Source organism: Embiotoca jacksoni, unplaced genomic scaffold, assembly GCF_022577435.1.
Source record: "Embiotoca jacksoni isolate LCO1_2020_lvr unplaced genomic scaffold, fEmbJac1.0.p SCAF_16, whole genome shotgun sequence".
Taxonomy (NCBI): Eukaryota; Metazoa; Chordata; class Actinopteri; family Embiotocidae; genus Embiotoca; species Embiotoca jacksoni.
Window position 1 is genome coordinate 4347334 of NW_027185296.1, and position 20262 is coordinate 4367595.

The 20262-nt window shown below is 43.1% G+C and overlaps 1 protein-coding gene across 1 annotated transcript in view; it reads left to right on the top strand.

Annotated features, from left to right (window-relative positions):
• Positions 1 to 20262, top strand: part of cpamd8 (C3 and PZP like alpha-2-macroglobulin domain containing 8) — a 46376-nt gene that overhangs the window by 22941 nt on the left and 3173 nt on the right. The window contains exons 28-42 of the mRNA XM_069150298.1: positions 1876 to 1957; positions 6005 to 6161; positions 7150 to 7224; positions 8732 to 8897; positions 9394 to 9480; positions 9729 to 9865; positions 10125 to 10280; positions 11191 to 11253; positions 13261 to 13520; positions 13603 to 13690; positions 16039 to 16113; positions 16301 to 16406; positions 16621 to 16731; positions 16813 to 17025; positions 19469 to 19540. Of these exons, the coding sequence (XP_069006399.1) occupies positions 1876 to 1957; positions 6005 to 6161; positions 7150 to 7224; positions 8732 to 8897; positions 9394 to 9480; positions 9729 to 9865; positions 10125 to 10280; positions 11191 to 11253; positions 13261 to 13520; positions 13603 to 13690; positions 16039 to 16113; positions 16301 to 16406; positions 16621 to 16731; positions 16813 to 17025; positions 19469 to 19540 (1848 nt within the window). The remainder of the gene's footprint in view (positions 1 to 1875; positions 1958 to 6004; positions 6162 to 7149; positions 7225 to 8731; positions 8898 to 9393; positions 9481 to 9728; positions 9866 to 10124; positions 10281 to 11190; positions 11254 to 13260; positions 13521 to 13602; positions 13691 to 16038; positions 16114 to 16300; positions 16407 to 16620; positions 16732 to 16812; positions 17026 to 19468; positions 19541 to 20262) is intronic.

The window sequence follows — 20262 nt, forward strand, 5'->3', positions numbered from 1 at the left end:
TTTGTTTGTTTTTCTGGAAACTATTGGATCAAAGTTTCAGAGTAGCCTTGGCCTGGCTGGCACGAAATACTTTAGATCATGAGGCTGGATGTAGTTACTCAGAATGTTTTTATTTTTTTTTATTTTTACCTTTCACCTTTAAGAAGATCTCCTGTTATTCAGGAAAACCTCACCTTCAGTACTTCTTGGTAGTAATTTTATAGCATGCTGTACCACGTCCAGGCCACCCTGCAGGCAGATGTTAAAGAGCTGCGCACAAACCTTGATCAGGCTTAAGAGTTATTCGTGACATTGAGAGTGACCTTAAGCTGGCAAAACAGACTGCTCCCAAAATAAAACAACAACAAACAAACATGGAGTTAAGTGGGAATTCACTTCTATATTGGAATTCTCTGCTATATTTTACAGTTTGCATGGTCCCAATGACAAAGTGCAAAACCCTTCATTACATATGTACAGTGCATCCGGAAAGTATTCACAGCGCTTCACTTTTTCCACATTTACAGCCTTATTCCAAAATGGATTAAATTCATTTTTTCCCTCAAAATTCTACACACAATACCCCATATTGACAAAGTGGAAAAAGTTTGTTTAAAATTGTTGCAAATCTATTAAAAATAAAGAATGAAAATATAACATGTACAAAAGTATTCACAGCCTTTGCTCAATACTTTGTTGAAGCACCTTTGGCAGCAGTTACAGCCTCAAGTCTTTTTGAGTATGATGCTATAAGCTTGGCACCTATTTTTGGGCAGTTTCTCCCATTCTTCTTTGCAGAACCTCTCAAGCTCCGTCAGGTTGGATGGGGAGCGTCGGTGCACAGCCATTTTCAGATCTCTCCAAAGATGTTCAACCGGGTTCAAGTCTGGGCTCTGGCTGGGCCACTCAAGGACATTCACAGAGTTGTCCCGAAGCCATTCCTTTGTTATCTTGGCTGTGTGCTTCGGGTCATTGTCCTGTTGGAAGATGAACCTTGTCCCCAGTCTGAGGTCCAGAGCGCTCTGGAGAAGGTTTTAATCAAGGATGTCTCTGTACATCGCTGCATTCATCTTTCCCTCGATCCTGACTGGTCTCCCAGTTCCTGCCGCTGAAAAACATCCCCACAACATGATACTGCCACCATCATGCTTTACTGTAGGGATGGTATTGGCCAGGTGATGAGCAGTGCCTGGCTTCCTCCAGACATGACGCTTGGCATTCAGGCCAAAGAGTTCAATCTTTGTTTCATCAGACCAGAGAATTTTGTTTCTCATGGTCTGAGAGTCCTTCAGGTGCCTTTTGGCAAACTCCAGGTGGGCAGTCATGTGCCTTTTACTGAGGAGTGGCTTCCGTCTGGCCACTCTACCATACAGGCCTGCTTGGTGGAGTGCTGCAGAGATGGTTGTCCTTCTGGAAGGTTCTGCTCTCTTCACAGAGCAACGCTGGAGCTCTGTCAGAGTGACCATCAGGTTCTTGGTTACCTCCCTCACTAAGGCCCTTCTCCCCCGATCGCTCAGTTTGGTCGGGCGGCCAACTCTAGGAAGCATCCCGGTGGTTCCAAACTTCTTCCATTTACGGATGATGGAGGCCACTATCCTCATTGGGACCTTCAATGCTGCAGAAATCTTTCTGTACCCTTCCCCAGATCTGTGCCTCGATACAATCCTGGCACTGTAAGAACAACAAGGGCATGTCCAAGTTTATATCTTACAGTTACTGTACGTTTATTCCATTACATCAAGTATGTAAGTACTTGAGCAGTGGCAGTGCCAACAGTTGGTATGGATAGAAAAAATGTTGAGCTGGAGTTCTTACAGACCAACCTTAAAATGTGTGCACATCGCTTTAGTAATTTCTCTTGTTGAAAGTTCTCTCCCATGCTTTATTCTTACCCAGGCTACCAGAGACAACTGACCTACAAACGGCAGGATGGATCCTACAGTGCCTTCGGAGAAAGGGATTCCTCTGGCAGTATGTGGTAAGTCACTGCAGGTGTAGTTGTTGAAGTTTACAGAACTCATTCCATCCAAGCTATGCTCACATTCTTCCACTTTAAACTGGGACATAGGTTGCTGACCAGAGCAATGAAGTTTATATCAAAATCTCAGTACACTGTGCTCAAATGAATCTATTCCTGTGTGTGTATTGAAATCACTGGTTAAGTTTTCCTCTCAGTTTTTATTTCATGTTTACACTCCCTGGGGGCAGGCAGGCAGACAGAACCATCTTAATGTTTATAAAACTAAAATCAATTCTCTCAATGGGGAGCTCCACTGCTTTTATTCTGAGACCCACGCGCAGTGTGCATACCTCTGGTTGATTTATGAGCTGAGGTGGGAATTATAATATTTAATAGAGCTAACACAGTGAAACAGCAGGTTACATAAACGATAGAGAATCATAAACAAACTGCACAATTGGATCCCTGAGGTCGACAAAGTTGTCAAGATTTATTTGGGTTCATATCCGTGCCACTGAGTGGTCCCATGCTGTTTTTGGCCCCACTGACATGCCCTTAATGCCACTATTGGAGACAATGTTATAAGTTGTCTGGAGCCACTTCACCAAATGGATTTTAACTTCTTTTTTTTTTTTTTTTACATGCCCCAGAAAATAGAAGTGGTGCATGCCTCCTAATGACTCACTACCTGGGTGTAATTGGTAACATTAAACCGACACGGAAAGCTTGAACTCTTCCCCTGATGACTGAGAGAGGATATGAGGATGTAACAAGCCGCGGTTTGAAGTTTTCCTTGGCGCCCAGGGCAACAAGTGTGTGTTGTGGGCACAACACAGATGGTGAACCTTCAGTAAACCTGCATCAGACACTTTATGAATCCATCAACAACACGTTTGCTTCCAAAACAAGCTCGGCTTTTGTATTAGTTCTAGAGTTCACGAGTATAGCAGTGCCTTTACTGCCTGTATAAAAGCAGTTGTAATGCAGTGTTAATGTATCCCAGTGTGTAAGAAATGTAGCTGAGACAAAATTGCCAGGATCTAATGGTAATATTTACCTTAATGAAAAAGGCTGCCAGTAATTGTTTGGTTTCCAGTGTTAATCATCTCTGTAGCGCATTCTGATTATCCATAAGCAGGAAGACACTGACAAGGAATGAAAGAGTATGTTTGTAACCCCCAACTCCTTTTTATGTTGAGATGAATGAGAACCACAATGCAATTTTGCATAACCAAAAATACCGACCTGAGTGTGGGTTTGTGTGTACCATAGATTGTTGATAAAGTTAACATAGGATGTTGCAAGTGTTGATGACACCCATTAATTTGCATTGGAGCTGAATTGAAGCTTGAAGAATAAAGCCAGATGGAGCAGGGGGATTGGCACTTGAAACCTGATTGGAGTAGACTCGTAAAGCGTCATCGGGCTGTTAATCAACGGGCAAGATCATTGTGCACGTTCTACCTAATGCTAAAATTGCATATGAAGTGACGTTAAATTTGGGAAACAGAAAATAAAGCAACTATCACTTCCCAAAAAAGATGGATTTTAGAATCCGGTGAGTTTCCAATTAACTGAAGAACCATACATAATCACGGTGAGCTGAAAACTGATTAAACAAGCAAACGAACAGCAAACTGTATGTGGATAGTATATTGCCTACCCCACTGATAATGACAAAATAACAGTCATAACAGTCATTATATCACCCATGATTGACCCTCCAGCGTGTCAGTCACACCCCAAACATACCTCTCTCGATATTAGGCCTCAATCTATATAATTATGAAATTACTTCAAAAATGACCTCCAGATCACTGCTCACAAGGAGTGAATTTAGTGAATGAAACCATAATGACTTGTGGAAAAACATTCACTGATGCAGTATTTCATGAGAGAAATGGGAGACTATTGGAGCCAGCACCTAGTGGCCCTCAGTGGTATTGCACTTTAAGGCACTTACGCACTGGCTTTAGGTTGTTGCCACTCGGTGCACGCATGCATTTACTGACTGCATTCACTCCCAATCACCTGATCTCTGATATGGCATTTAACTGAGTGTCCAATAGAAATAGTAATGGCAGAATTAAACTTCCAAACTAAAGTTATAGATTCACTTTCCATTCAGATTTTATAATCTTTCTTTTCATCTATCACCATTGTAATCAACAAGCCTCACGATGTTTTCACACACACACACACACACAAAATTATTCTACTCTCTTTCCCCTCCCTCCATAAACCTGAGTGAGGACTTAACTTAACTTAAGTTAAAAAGCTGAACTAAAAATTTGCGTCAAACAAACTTGTCAAAAGTTCGTTCCTTGTATGATTCTCTTTAAATATGGGGCAGTGCATTTTTTCATTTTCTCAGACAGTGACATTCTTAGTCCTGGGCTCTACATGTTGAGTCTGGCATGGCATTTGTGTCTGCCCAAAGACTGATCTGACAGCGTGAGCAGGGTTAGGGGGCTGAATACCAGAGATTGAAAGAACTGATATCTCCTGCTGTATTAACCTAATATCGGCTTCCATTCCTGCGCCAAACCTGCAAGCCTGTGTTTCTGTCTTTCTTTTGCTGTTGCTTGGCCACTATTGTAGCGGTGTTTATGTTTCAAGATAAAGCCAGCTAAGGTCTGTATTTACACCATATATTAAATGACGAATACACAAAGTTGTCACAGCGTAATCAGCTACACAAAGGCATAACATGCAAAAAGAAAACTCTTTAAAAGGAGTGCAAAACACTTTCTCCAAGTCCAACTCATAACATTCCCCTGAAAGCTTATCAACCTAGGCTTTATCACGGCGCACACCCATGAATTGTCTTTAAAAAAAAAAAATCCTTCAGATCTCCCCTTTGAAGTGTGGAGCTGGATAAGGGTAGCTCAGAGACGGGATTTGGACTTAGAAAACAGGAGAAAGAATAACGGATAGGGGGGTCATGAGAGGATGACCCGAGTCTGGGGCCGAGTGGTGGAAGTGAGCTTGTCTAGTGCTTCCTTCCCCAAACTAAATCATATTTACACTTTACAGCACCTTTCCCAGAGGCCACACATTTAAAGCCAGTGACACAATATTACTTAACATTATAAAAATTCCTTCAGGCTTGTGGCTTCATCCCTAGTTTTGTCTCCGGGGAGGAATAATCCAGGTTCCAGCCAGGGAAGATTTAATGTTTCGCTTTATGAGAGCAAGGTTCTCTTTTCCCATTCATCCCCCTTGGTGCTCTTTTCTAGGATCATGATCTCACTTACGAGCTGCATTAAGAAACCAGAGTGTGACCTGTTTGTTTACTCCTTCGTTTCCATCTAAACAACTTTCCTCATCCTATAAAATCACTTGTGATCAGGAGTGCTATAATGGAATGTCTTGCTGTCACCGAGCAGTTGTTGGCCAGAGAGCGCAGTTTGGAGCCACTACCGGGAGGTCTGTTGTTTATGGATGAGTGTGTGTTTATTAGCTCAGCCGTGTCCCCCGGGGCTGACCTTGGCCTTTCTCCGTTGCTCCCCTGGTTCTTCTCCACCGTGGTCCACTAAAACCGCGGCTCATAAACTGTCAGTTGCGCTCCCAGGCCAGCCAGATTCACAACCTTCGTTCCCGGGATCTATGTTTGTATGAGTTGTGGAATACCTTTGGGGAATCTTCAACTTCCAACCAGAAACATAATTGATTGCCTTGTGTGTGATTTCACATTCTTAAACACACAGCTGCCGCGTCCTGTAGTCCTGATCAAACCCTGCCGCACCCATCTGCTCCCCTCCTCACTTCCTGTCTTTTTTTCCATTTCATCAGATGCATACATACATACCAGCCCTCTCGGACAAAAACATCCCTCGGTTCATGCTCTTCTCTATCAGCCCACCTCCCTCTCTGTTGACAGATTGTTGAAAAGCTTCTCACTCTGCTGAAACAGTGATTGCCTTCAAAATGTTTTGAAGTGTGATAAGTATTTTTCAGGGATTTGCCAGCACATGTCGGAAAGGATCTTTAAAATCTCCCTTTCCTTCCCTTCACCGATCGTTTTCCGTCTCACCCCACCACCTCCATCTGTCTTTCCTCCAGGTTGACAGCATTTGTGCTGAAGTCCTTTGCTCAGTCTCGGGGGTTCATCTTCATTGACCCGGAGGAGCTTCGTGCAGCCAAGTCTTGGCTCATCAAACATCAGCGAGATGATGGCTCCTTCCCCGCCATGGGACGCATCCTCAACAAAGACCTGCAGGTATGCCTGTGTCTGGATGGATAGGGAGTTGAGGGAGGATTCAAATATTTCATTTTTCTGATCTTACAAACCAGGAAAAAATGTGAAAGTCAAGATTTATTCAGTACTGACGATTTGCAATCAAAAAGTTCAGAGACTGTTCCTGGAGCAGGGGGAAGTAATAACTTTTGTTCGTAAGTAATTACAAGTTACATCACTTGATCAACACCAGCACCTGTGCTACACGTGTTTTTTTGTCCACTGGTACTTTTACATTTGCGATTTCTCCATGACCCTGAAATTTGAGCAGAGAGCGCACATCATATGTTGTGTCAAAGTCAGGAAATTGGCAACAGAGACCCTTGAAATGCTTAAAAAAAAGTCTACAGCACTGAAGCTATGAGCCGGGCGAGGTGTTTTGAGTTGTATTCGTGTTCTAAAAGGACAGAATGTCACTGTCCCCAAGGGTCAGACTGTCAATGCTTTGTTCTACTGTGACGAGGGAAACTGTTCGGCACAAACTACCTGAACTTTCCCGCAACAACACAATCGTTGCAACCCACCTCCTCTACTCGCCAGATCTGGCTCCCTGCAATTTCCCTCTGTTCCCCAAAAATTTAACGCAAAGTTTGTGTACTCTGCTCAAGTTTCAGATGCACAGTAAAATCACAAATATTCATGTACCAGTGACCACAAAAATGTGCCCAACTCAGATGCTGATGTTGTTAAAGTGTCATAACTTGGAATACTTACTCATAAAAGTTATTGCTTCCTCGTGCATCATGCACATTACTCTGCGCAAAAGTAACAGTCTCTGAACTTTTTGATTGCACCTCATGTTGCTGGTGTCGAGCTGCGGTCAAACTTTTAGGCTGAAGAGTTTCTGGATAAATTGATCGCAAAAAGTTGAACAAATATTTACACTGGAGAGAATTCAAGGCTGAAGTGTTGGGGAAGGTCTCTAAGATGTGAAATTAATTGAAAACTAACGTAAGTTTTTTGTCCACAGGGAGGGATCCATGGGAAGATTTCCCTTACAGCTTACGTGGTAGCAGCTCTCTTGGAGACGGGGATTACGACAGAGGTAAGCAGTGTGTCACCTCAGACTGTGCCCCTCACTTAGCGGTCACTCGTTAGCGGCGAGCTTTTGATGGATCAAATACGGTTTCATTTGTCTGTGCTAAACAAACTAAAATGTTCCACTCTCCTAATGTATCCACCTGTGCTGGATGCAGTGATGTAAAATTAGATTTATTATTTCAGTGGATTTCAAAGAGCATGTTTTTAATCATCAAAAGCGTGTTAGTTAGGGTGTGCTACCACTCCCACATAAAACACGTATCCTGGAGCCCATCCTACCAGCCTGGGTCATGTGTGGACGTATCGCTGCATTCCTGATAGTTGTGAAGATGGATGTGCTGGCAGTCAGCCTACTCAAATTTGTTATGCCCCAGTGCTGTAGATGTAATGTCTAATCACGTTTTGGATTACTTCAAATGACTGACGTGCATAGACAGCTGAGTCCCAGTGAAAGATATCTCTGTTGCACTGCTCTTTTTCTGCCATCTACTATTTCTCTTGTCACTCTACTTTCTTCTCTTTTCTGGCTTGCTTTTCCTTTGTTCTCTCACTTATAGCCATTCTCAATAATTAAACATCAGTGTTGACTAAAAGAAATGGGAAAAGTTTCCTATGATCGTCCTCTTGAAACATCTTGAAACATAAAAGCCTCTAAATCTCAGATTGTTTTCGTCTTTGCTCTCCAGCCATCCAAATAGTTGACTCTTATTTAGCATTTCCTTTCCCTGGCTCCTCTCCATCCATCTGTCTCTCCCCCCTTTTCTCTGCTATCGCTCCCAAAGGGCTTCTTCTGAGAATCTGTCCCTTTACAACTGATAAAAACTGAAAAGGTATCCACCACTTCAAAGCACTACCTCTATCCTCCTTCCAATTTCACTTAATTAAAAGATGACTGCTGCAATTACAGTGAGTGGCTCTGGAGGCCTATCATCTCATGGATGAGAGGGAAGGTCACATCTGCATGAGATGAAAGTCAACTCTCAACTTTTTAATGGCCAAAATGAATGTTTATTCAATAATTACATCTGAGCAGAGTTAGTTTGAACAGGGCAGCCTCTAAACAGTTGAACATTGAAAAAGATGATGATGGTGTGTGTGTGTGTGTGTGTGTGTGTGTGTGTGTGTGTGTGTGTGTAAAAAGTGTACAAAGGGTCACAGCATTTAAAGGCCTATCTTATGGTCCCAGTGGGGAAATTATGTGGCTGCAGCAGAGAATATAGAATATGATCTTAATCTTCTGATGTACTTGTACTGTAAACTGTAGACTTTGTTCTAATGTCAAATCTCCATTAAACTTCAAATGTTAAATCTTGGCTGACCTATTAATGGGTTCAAATAGCAGATCAGTGATAAAGGGAGACAGAATATCATTACATTTTTCCAGGCATTCAAATATCCTCACAAATAATTAGATTATACTAAAATGTAGAGTTTTTCTGCCACATTTTGTGAGCTATCGACCATTACCATCACCACATGTCCATCTGTGTTTCCTGTCCTGTCTGATCCAGGAAGAGAAGGTGGCAGTGGCCAAAGCCAAGGATTTCCTGGAGAGCAACACTTACTCTGCTGATGATCCCTACACGACCGCTCTGTCTGCGTATGCCTTGGCTCTGCTGCGCAGCCCTTACGCCCCGCTGGCCTTGCGCCGCCTCAACCACATGGCCATCACACAAGGTACTACCACATGTAAATGTGAGCAGCACGATTACCCAGTCACTGTTCTTTCAGAGCTTAGCAAGTTGAATGGCAGTTGAACTGTAAAGATAATGAAACATGGAAATGTTACACATCGACAGTGACAGCCTCCTGACCAAATGTTGACTTCAGCTCACACAGAAACTCAGACACAAGCTGAAGGGCAGACACGATTTTGAAAGTAGCTGTTGTAGTCCAACAGCAGCTCAATCCACTCCTCCCCTTTCCCCTCTGTCTCTTATCTCACTGATGGCTTCCTTCGGCCCTTTCCGTCCCTTCCTCTCGACTAAAACTTTCTGCATGTTTTGGCAGATTTGACGGTGTTGAGGGGAAGACCAAAATGTTCTTACCCAAGCACAATAATTGTATTTTCCCCAAGTACAATGGACAGGATTTGGTTTCATAGTTGCTGAAACATTCAGCCCCCCCCCCTCCCCTGCTGCCCGTCATCTTCTCACCTTCTTTGTATCTGCAGATGGACTCACCCACTGGAGTCTGACTGGCAGCACTATGACAGATGAAGACACTTTCATGGGCTTCAGCGATGGCCTCTCTCAGTCAGGTAAACTGCACAATTATAACATTTAATATCGCCCACTTATTTAATAGAATAATAATATTAATATAAGGAGGACTATGCAGTAGTTTCAAAGTCACTTGTGGTTCTGTATAGAAATAAATAAGAGAACCACTTCCTGTCAACTTCATGGTCAACGACACTGATATAATACTGTTCAATATTTGATTTCTACAAAAAACGAGTCAGAATTCAAAGAAAACTCCTCCTAATCAGTTTTTGCTTGTTCCCAGTGGTGTCAGCAGAGGTGGAGATGACAGCCTACGGTCTTCTGACCTACACCCTGTTGGGGGATGTGGCATCTGCCCTGCCTGTGGTCAAATGGCTCTCACAGCAAAGGAATGCCTTGGGTGGCTTCTCCTCCACACAGGTAGCCATGTTTGTCTGGCTTCTTTCTTTGTCCGGGTTCAGACACTTGGAGAAGCTTCAGTCGTCGTCTAATAAATTATTCAAATAAGAGGCAGTGAAGCTTTTTCACTCTTTTTTTTTTATTCAACTATTAGTGTTTTATATAACAACTGTCTTTTGTAAATACTGATGTTTTGGACGATAAATAATTACTACTAAAGTTTATTTCATTGATCCCAAAGCTGAAATGTAAAGGTGACTTTTCTCAAACCTCGTTCCAGGACACGTGTGTGGCTCTGCATGCGCTGTCGGAGTACGCCATTCTGTCCTATGTAGGAGGGGTAAACCTCACCATCTCTCTGGCCTCCACCAACCTTGACTTCCAGGAGACCTTTGAACTCAACAGGGACAACAAGAAACTCCTCCAGAGCGCCAAGGTAATCTGGAAACAGTCAGTAGTCGACATCCTTGGTGGGTTTTTTAGGACGAGGCTCCATGATTGTTTTTGCATGCAGATGAGGGAGGCCAATCAATTTGCCACGCTGCTGCTTTTAGGTTGTTTCTGTATGTTGACAGCACTTTATCTAAATTAATTTGTCAATTCCCCTAATCATTCCCAGTACTTCAGATGAGTAATTTCACTTAAGAGAAACCCCTGGGCTTTAATGCAGTTTAGAAACTTTTCCCCCTTGATTACTGTGATTGATGAGCAGCTATGTACCAGAGCCACACTTTGGCATTAAACATTCATCTCTGTGTTTCCGTGCTCAGCTGTTCAGTAGCCAGGACCTTTTCATGCTGCCAAACCAAACCGGGTTTTAACTGGGCTGGATTTCCCAAAAGCACCTTGTTGGTGTGTTGATTTAATAACTGTGTTTTATTGGCTTGTTTGCCCACACATTACAAACTCGACAGTGTGGGCACGAACTCCCTTGACCAGGGCACTGTGGTGTCAGGTCAGCGCTGCTGTGTGTGTGTGTGTGTGTGTGTGTGTGTGTGTGTGTGGTGTGTGTGTGTGTGTGTGTGTGTTTGTGTGTGTGTGTGTGTGTGTGTGTGTGTGAACGGGCTCCATTCGCCAGCCGGAGGGGTTCAGGTGAGAGTGCAGCAGGTTCTCTCTTCCGGGCATGTTCTACCGCCATGATTAGTGGTGTCAGCTTAATTGGGGGCAATTAAGTCCTGCTGGTTAGTAGCCAGGGAACCACTAGTGGCAGTGCAGCAGCCCTACAGCATTCATTCACTTGATAAATGATTCATTCACCTCTCCCTGCCCCCTCTGACTCTCTTTGTTTCTCTTCTTTCTTCTGTCTCTCTCTCTCTCTCTCTCTCTCTCTCTCTTTTTTGTTTCAGATCCCAAGTATCCCCACAGGCCTTTTTGTCAGTGCTAAAGGAGAAGGCTGCTGTCTCATGCAGGTATTGTAGTGCTACACACACACAAGCGAACACACATTTGCAGTGTTGAACCTGGCTCAAAAATGAACTGTATTGTAATGCTTACTTTAGCAAACCCCTTAATGTCCTAACTCCACCATGAAATTTACAGTAATGTGGTTTGCGGTTGGAGTGTTTTGATTCCTATTGTATTTCCTCTCCTTGTCACAGACAAACAAAAAGCCTTTTCATAAACAATGAATCAAATATATGTTCTTCTTTGTAGATGATATTCAGTCCTCTTTTGTTATCACCCATATTCAAACATTCGTCCACTTTGAAACAAAACAAGGCATGAATGAAAAAGATGTTTACAGTCCCATCTTCGGAAACCTGTTTGTGAAATATGACTTGATGGCAGAACCAGCCAGAGGATATTGTGGTCAGCTGCGCAGTCCACTGAGCTCTCCTCCAGCTTTGCGCGGCTCGACAGGTTCCTCCATACAAACACACGATCTCTTTCTTCACACCTCTCTCCCTCTCCACTTCCCCTCCATCCACACCTCTACATGCGTCAACACACCTCTCTGTCAGGCCCCCGGGCCAGCAGCACCTGGGCTCTAATGAAATACAAGAGCGGGGCAATCAAAGAGTCCTGCTTGTGTGTGTGTGTGTGTGCGTGCGTGTGTGTGTGTGTGTGTGTGTGTGTGTGTGTGTGTGTGTGTGTGTGTGTGTGTGTGTGTGTGTGTGTGTGTGTACTGTATGCGATATGTCCTGTGCCTCAGGTTTATCATTTTGTCGCTTTGCAAGGGTCTCAAATCGTACTAGATGATGTATCCAGAGTGTGTACAATTCTGGGAATAATAATCTTCGGTAAAATTTTTAAAAAGAGAGTCAAAGCGGTGAGTTGTCCCCAGGCTGAAATAGTAGTCTGCTGAATGCATGTCTTGTGTCCAGAGAATATGATTTGTGGTTTATACTTTAAAGGGTTTTTTCTTTTCAATGCCGGAGGTTCTAAATATTTTAACTCTTTGAAGTTTATTGCCAATCTTTGATGCCACAACACTTGCCTTTTTATATAGTTGCCAAAAACTTTTAAAATTAATTTTGTTTCCTCATAAAAAGTATTTATTAATAAAACAAATAGCAGCCTCAAACACAAACCAAATGTTTTAGGGGAAAAAAATGAAGACGCGCATTGAAACCAGAGGAACTATCAGCTGATCAGACTCACCGTGTGTCTATGTCAGGACACAAAAGTCCTCCACAAAAGTCCCCTGCTTGTTATTGGCCATATCCTAGGTTAAAAAAGTAGAGCTATAAACAAAATAAGAGGAGTAACTGAGAATACTACCTCATACTCTATTGTCCTGATTACAAAATGACATATTATGTCTAAGAGACCAACCGTTTACAACCATGTTGGTGGCTCTGGGAATCAGTGTTTTAGGCATAGCAGCGTTTTGTGCTAAATGCTACAACATCAGCATGCTAACATGTGCTCATTGGCACTAGATACAAAACATTTCATGTTTTTTTTTTATTTTTATGGTATTTAACTATAAAACAGTGTAATGGAAAAATTGGAATTTGAACTAATAACAGCATTAGATTACAAATTATGGATTTATTAGAGATGTTAGCATTCATCCTGAGGGGAACATGAGTGTTGAAACCAAATTCTATAGCAATCGACGAGTGGAAAAGTCAGGGAATCACCAAAGTCAGTAGGCTTCATTCTCTGAAGACAACAAATTTCTGCAAATATGTTCATGGCAATCCATCAAATAGTGGTTGTAAAAAGGAACAACTGTGCCAATCCTAGAGCCATGTGGCTACACTTTACAATTCAACAATTCCATGTCAGAAAATGGTCAAATAAACATTCAGAAGCCATTGTTTATAAAATAAATAAATAAAATAAAATAAAATAAAATAAACTATCAATCTTTGTTGTTTTCATTTAGCTCATTAGGCTGCTCAATTTGACAATTTACAGTCACATTTTCACTGATATCATTTCTTCGTCGTCATTGTGTGTGTCTACAGATTGATGTGTCTTATAACGTCCCAGACCCAGTGTCTAAACCGGCCTTCCAGCTCAAGGTGGATCTGAAAGAGCCTTTTCAGGAGCGACACCTGCAGCCCCCCTCTTCCTCCTCCTCCCGTCATTCTACCTCACGCTCCCGGAGCCGGGCAGACAACCGCTCCGAGCTCAACCGGAAGCGGCGTGCGCCCATCGACGACGACGACCCAGCTGCCCACCAGGACGAAATGGACTTCCACATCTCATTGGAAGTTTGTGCGAGGTAGAATTTGAGCGCACGCATAATGTCCAGGACTGCCTCTAACAATATGGCATACTGATCCCAGCTCAAACTTTTTATTTAGGTGGCTCCATTCAGGCTCATCTAACATGGCCGTCATTGAAGTTCCCATGATTTCCGGTTTCCGAGCAGATGTTGAAAGTCTAGAGAGGGTATGTAATCACACTGACACACACACGGACCCACACACACTCATTGTTGTTGATTGTGGTGACTGATATATAGCTCAACAGGCAGGGCAAGTAGTCAGTTAAGAGGCTAAACTGAAAGGTAGGTAGAAAGAAGAGACGGATGCATCCACATCTGGAGGCTGTTTTATAAAAAAAAAACAAAAAAACAGCCCGTCATGGAATTCATCAGACTCCTCCTGCTTCCTTTGCAGACTCCTTTGCAAACACTCACATGTAGACATTCACACCCACACAGGATGCAACCATTAACCCGCTCACATAAACACGCACATACTTTGGATGTGCATATTGTTGTAGCGTTACAGTGAAAAGTGTTTTGATGTAAATATTTGTCAGAGCTGGAAGCGGTCAAGTGTTTACCTGACATTCTCTCCATTGTTGAAGGAAGTCATTGGGCAGAACAGCTCCTGCAGACTTCCTTCAAATGGGTACAGGCACAAGTGCTGCGTGTTGTTCGCTGTGAAAAATATGTCATGTGTCTGCATGTGTATGCGTCATGGTCCTGGGAAGAGTCATTTAGGTCCTTTGTGTGCAGTATTTTTATACTTATTGGGCCCTGTGGGGTCTAAAGAAAACTTGTAGAGTTTACAAAGGACAGGCAGATATCCCCTAATAAACAGAGGACTGGATTATAGGAGTAGCAGACGTTGGTCTAATGGGGGACTTCAGGATTGTTTACACCAATGGAAAGTGAGAGAAAATGAAGGTACATGTTTAGAGCTGGATCCAGGTCAACTCCCCAGCCACCCATCAGAAGCTTGTCCCTCATTACTAGACAGTTATAGGGCCTCAGTCTGCAGGCTTCCACTTCTATAAGAACCACCTCTCTGGCTACCTGGAGAGATGTTAAGCATGCACATACAAATACACATGCACTGCTGTGACTATATCAGCAGAGGCTGACCTGAGGTGTAGTGGCTAATAAGCTCAGTTTACACCCATGCTGGCCTCCCTTGGAGTTTTACTGCTGCCTGCCCGACTGCCACTTACATTCCTCAATTTATGGTGGCAAACTTGGCTTCTACAGTCATGCTTTCATGGATGCTGCAGTCATGAATGATTAGTCTGGTGACTTACTGGGAGCTACCGCAGCTATGGTCTCTTATCACCCAATATAATGAGGTTTGTTTAACAACCAAGAACACGTTGCGGGTTTAACATTGGCGCTATGGGAGTTCATTGGCAAATTTTAGTTGCTGTACAGACAAACAATGCTTTTTTAAACGGAGACCAATTGTAAATAGTGTGTGTGTGTGTGTGTGTGTGTGTGTGTGTGTGTGTGTGTGTGTGTGTGTGTGTGTGTGTGTGTGTGTGTGTGTGTGTGTGTGTGTGTGTCTTTCGGTGGCGCCAGCTCAGGCTGAGCACCTCATAAACCTCTGCTGTCCAAAGGCTGCCACCTTTGACAGAACGAAAAATCCCCCTCTGGGGGAAATTAACCACTGGCTGTTTATGCAGACACTCATATTCATAGTAAACAGTGTCCTCGTTACTCATTCATACACTCATATTTATTAGACATGGTCATGCATGTTTGCATGCTCATTTGAGTACAAGGTTAAAAAAATACCAGAAAAACTTACAAAGTATGAAACACTGTTTAAGGCAATTGTAGAGGAAAGCTGTGATCCCTTGTTGATTTCAGCTCATAAGAGCCTCACTTAGTCTATGATTGGTGACTTGTACATTTTCCACCCTGGCCATCAATTCACGGTAGACCGCATATGGTTTGCATTTTAGTTGTTGCCTATAGAGCACATTGAAATGCAGACCATGTGGACTCTGACAGATGGGTGGCAAGGGCACTGAACAATATAAATGCTTTAAATACACTTCAGTCATGATCTGTTCAAGCAGAGAGGGGGAGTACAGAGGTTAAAGGATTAATGTGCCAAGGTCCAGGATAGTGCAAAATGAGATGCTCTGTGGTATCAATGGCTTGTGGGACAATTAATACATGTGAACCTGGGGTTACTTAAGTCAACCCAAGGTTTTCTTTAAATGATAATATTTCATTCTCTGTGAATAGTGAACCCTGATTGGCATGAGGTGGAGCTGTCCAGTCCACTGTGGTGCTGATTACTATTAATGTCCATGTTAATGACTTTTAATGTGTTCATTTACATCTTCTGAATTCAAATATATAGCTGTGTTGAATATAGGCTATGCTCTCGACAATAGTCTAAATCATTCCAGTACAAAGCAAACCCTCAAATCTGACTTGCCTCAGGTCTGTTGTGTTTGTGTACCTTTTTTTTTTTTTATATATACTTGTCTCACTTGCTCTTCCTCCTCCTTCTCCTCTTCCTCAGCTCCTGATGGATAAGAGAGTGGGTCTGAAGAGATATGAGTTAAATGGGAGAAAAGTGTTGTTCTATTTTGATGAGGTGAGTTTTTACACAGTAAGTATACTGTACTTATGATAGATAAGAAGTGTTTACGCCACTGTTTTACAGAAGGTTAGAGAGACTTGTGTGTGTGTGTGTGTGTAAGTATGCAAGTTTGCATCTTTGTTAATATCTATATATTTCTGGACTTTTTTGTATCAATTTTCTGTTTGTCGCCCTTTCTTAGATCCCCAGCCAGTGTATGACGTGTGTGGCCTTCCAAGCTGTCAGGGAATACATTGTGGGCAAGACAGCGCCTGTTCCGGTCAAGATCTATGACTACTACGAACCAGGTGTGCCTCTGATAAATATTTTAACTACCACTCTTTAAAGAGTCAAAGACCAGGAAAGCCAAGTTACTCTCCACGATTTATGAAGTGCCATTTCTTTTGGTGAAAATGTAATTTTTTTTTTTCAAGTTTAAGGCCTAGTTATGGTGAGTGTCATCATTGTTTTGTGTGTGTGGATGTGTGAACGTGCTGGTGTGGGTCTGTGCTTGTCATACAGCTTTTGAGGCCACCCGTTTCTACAACGTAAGTGAGAGCAGCCCACTCGCACGGGAGCTGTGTGATGGACCCACTTGCAATGAGGTGGAGAGTTCAACCAATCAGTGGATAGGTGAGAGAGATGTGCCATGGCCTTAAAGGTTTGCAGAAGTATCCCTCTGATCAGTCTTCTGAAAAGATCGTTTCTCTGCAGGCTTTGTGCAGGCGAGCCAGTGCAACAATGTGTTTGGCTGTCTGGAGGAGGAGCAGTTCGAGCGGTGCACATGCTACAGGGACTGCGGTTACGATGGGGAGCCTGTTTGTGGGTCAGATGGACAGCGCTACCAGAATCAGTGTCAGATGGAAGTCTTTGCTTGTCGAAATGGGACACGTATCAAGCAGGTTCCGATGTCCCAGTGTCCACGCAGTAAGAGCTCCCTCATCACACCTCACTTGACGTCTCATCACTTCAGACACTTTTAATATCTTTCTTACAACCTTCATCAAAATTCTGTCATAAGCCCCTTTTCCACTCTTGGTACTGGCTCTCCTCTACTCACTTTTGGTATCAGGCACTTTTATGCATTTCGTTTTTTCTACTGCAGATAGTGCCCCCTCAATGCATTGCAGTTACTATAGCGACACACCACATGAAACTGCTGTGACATCATCTTCAACGTGACACACACACACACACACTAGCTGGATCCTTCAGTAAACAAACAGAGGAACAGCCGCACCTCCTTAATTGACCTTGCTGTGGTTTTGCCACTATTCGAGTCATCCAGTCATTTCAAGAAAATTGCAGCCTCTAAAGTAGCTCGGCGAGTGATGCTTTGACCCAGTGATTGTGCCGAATCTCTCTGACCAATCAGTGGTCTGCAGTGTTTTCACGTCACCTGTTAGTATCGGTTCAGCTCACTTGGAACCTCGGTGAAGGTGATACTAAAAATAGCACCAGGTACTATCAACTTTTGCCTCGTGGAAAACCCCAAAAATGTGAGTACAGTAGAGTCGAGTACCAGCAGTGGAAAAGGGGCATAGTGCTGCCTGCACACTACCATAGCCAAGTTACAGACCATACAGACTCCCCACATCTCAGATATGTTCAGTGATTCATATGTGGTGTTGTGCCTGTTGGTATTTGTTTCCAATTGCTGGAGAAACGGTTGACCAATCAGAGCCTATGCAGGATAAAGAATATGATCATCATGTTATTATGTAGTTAGATAACAACAGAGCTACATTTGTGAAAATGTTGATGGAAAAAATTAAGACAAGAGTTGAAGACAATTATTTCAAGTTATTGTAAGTCCTTCAATAAAAATGTAAAGAAGGGCTCCCAACAGCTGCACTACTAGACTTAAATAGAAATTATTAGCCTGGTGTTAGCAAACTTGAATTCACTGCATGAATTATGTGTCTGGCCCTGCTTCACTAAGGGTTGTTTGCAGCCATTACATCATGGGCGTAGACCTCGGGTTCATTTTGAAACTATTGGAGCAGCCTTTAACCAATCAGTACTGACCACCAGATATGGTATGTTGTGCATCGAAACTACCATCACCACCATTGTTGGAACTATTTCAACATCATTCCACTTAACCACCCCCACTGGTAGTTGATTGGTCCAACCTTCAGAGTGGCCGTGCTAACCTTAATGTGAAAAGGGTTTCCAGACTATAATCACAGTGAAGACTGAAACCATCAACAATAGTGGGGGCGGAGCCACTTTAGGAAATGATTGCTTAGATATCTACATTTCACTCCATTTTAAAACAGATACAGTCTCCGGAAGTTAGAAATTCAAGCTGATATCTACTGTTTGATTTATTCACAGTAAGTGGACTCACAGACATTGACAGTAGAACCCAGAAAATGTTTGTCACCGTGTGTTTTATTGGATATAGTCTGTTAGTTTTTTTGTACGAATCGTCCATTGTGCGTGCATCTAAATGTGCGTCTCTTTGTAAGGCCTGTGTGTGTGTGTGTGTGTGTGTGTGTGTGTGTGTGTGTGTGTGTGTGTGTGTGTGTGTGTGTGTGTGTGTGTGTGTGTGTGTGTGTGTTCATCTGGGTGTGCCTTGGTCTGAGGAGAGGAAACAGCTGTTCAGGTGTTGAGCTGATTACTGGATGAGTTTTCTGAGAAGAACTACCCGTCGTACCCCCCCCCCTCTCTCCACTACCCCCCATCCTCTCTCACTCTCTGCTGTATTACAGGGCTCTCTCCAAATGACAGAGTGCTTTTGTCCAGCCTTTGAAATCCTTGTCACATTCCTTTCCGACGCACAGCCCAACAACAAAGGAGCCTTCATGTTGCGGAGCAGATTGGGAAAAGGCATAGACAAAACTTTGGTGGGAAAAGACCTTATGTTGTGCCAAGTGGTTCATGCTGTAGATTATCAAAAGGATTGTATTTTTGTTTCGAGCCTCCTGACCTTGTTTGTTTGTGTATGGTTGTGTGAGGGGAGATTCATGCCACCATTTCGAAGTGGAAAAAGATACAATTTGTTTCCACACATGGCCTGCTGGCCATGGTTCGGACCCTGCTATTTTTGGACTGATAGGTTTTAATGCAGGCCTCTGTTGAGACTGAGTGTACATCATTGTTTTGCCAAGAAGTGTTGCTCAGTGGGGTGGATAATGCTTCTGGGCAGTATTTAGATTATGCAACAGTGAAACTCTGTTGAATTCATTACTAGTCTTCTTAAGTGCTGTGGCAGCCACATAAATGTGAATAATCTAACGTGTGTGTGTGTGTGTGTGTGTGTGTGTGTGTGTGTGTGTGTGTGTGTGTGTGTGTGTGTGTGTGTGTGTGTGTGTGTGTGTGTGTGTGTGTGTGTGTGTGTGTGTGTGTGTATTTGTATTTCCAGTGGAGACCACGGAGGACAGGCAGCCAATAGTGAGCCAGGAAACTGAGCAACCCTCAGTGCCTGTACACACAGGTAACCTTCATCTACCACACCTTTCCCCACTTACTGCACATACAGCTTTGCATTCTCCCATCTCCCCCATACACTTTCCATCTCCCCTCTCTCTCTTCCCTCCATCTGTCTGCCAGATGGGACTAATCTGTGCCTTTTCTTTCAACAGTAGCTTTTGCTTCTTCTTTTGACATGTGTCTTGATTGCTGCAAAGAGTCAGCAACACATTTGCTGTCTGAATGCTGCAGCTTTGATTTTTTTTCCCCGATACCTCCTCATCCATTATCGGTCAATCTGTGCTTCTATGTTAGCTAAAGTTAAAAGTAGACTCAAGATTTTTATTGCAAATGGATAGCATGTCATTTGCATATTGTATTTCAAACCAAATGTGCTTCTGTTTGTAGTTTTTTTTTTTTTTTTTTTTTTTATGTGGATAACCGGAGTGTGCACAGGCAGGAAAGAACAAAGAGTTGGAGACAAAGAGATGAAAAGGTTGTGATCGGGTGTGGGTCTGTGTGTGTGGTGGTGGTGGTGGGGGGGTGGAAAGCTGAAAACGGGGGAAAAAAATTGAAAGAGGGGCTGAGCAGGAGAGGAGATGAAAGAAGAAAGAAAGGGAAAAAGAAAAAAGACCAGGGTCGAAAGGGAGAAGGGATGAGAAGAGGAAAGTAGATACGTAGGTGGGGGTGTGTGTGGCAGCAGCACATTCCCCTGCCTCCACATCATGTCTACAGTCAGTGTGATAA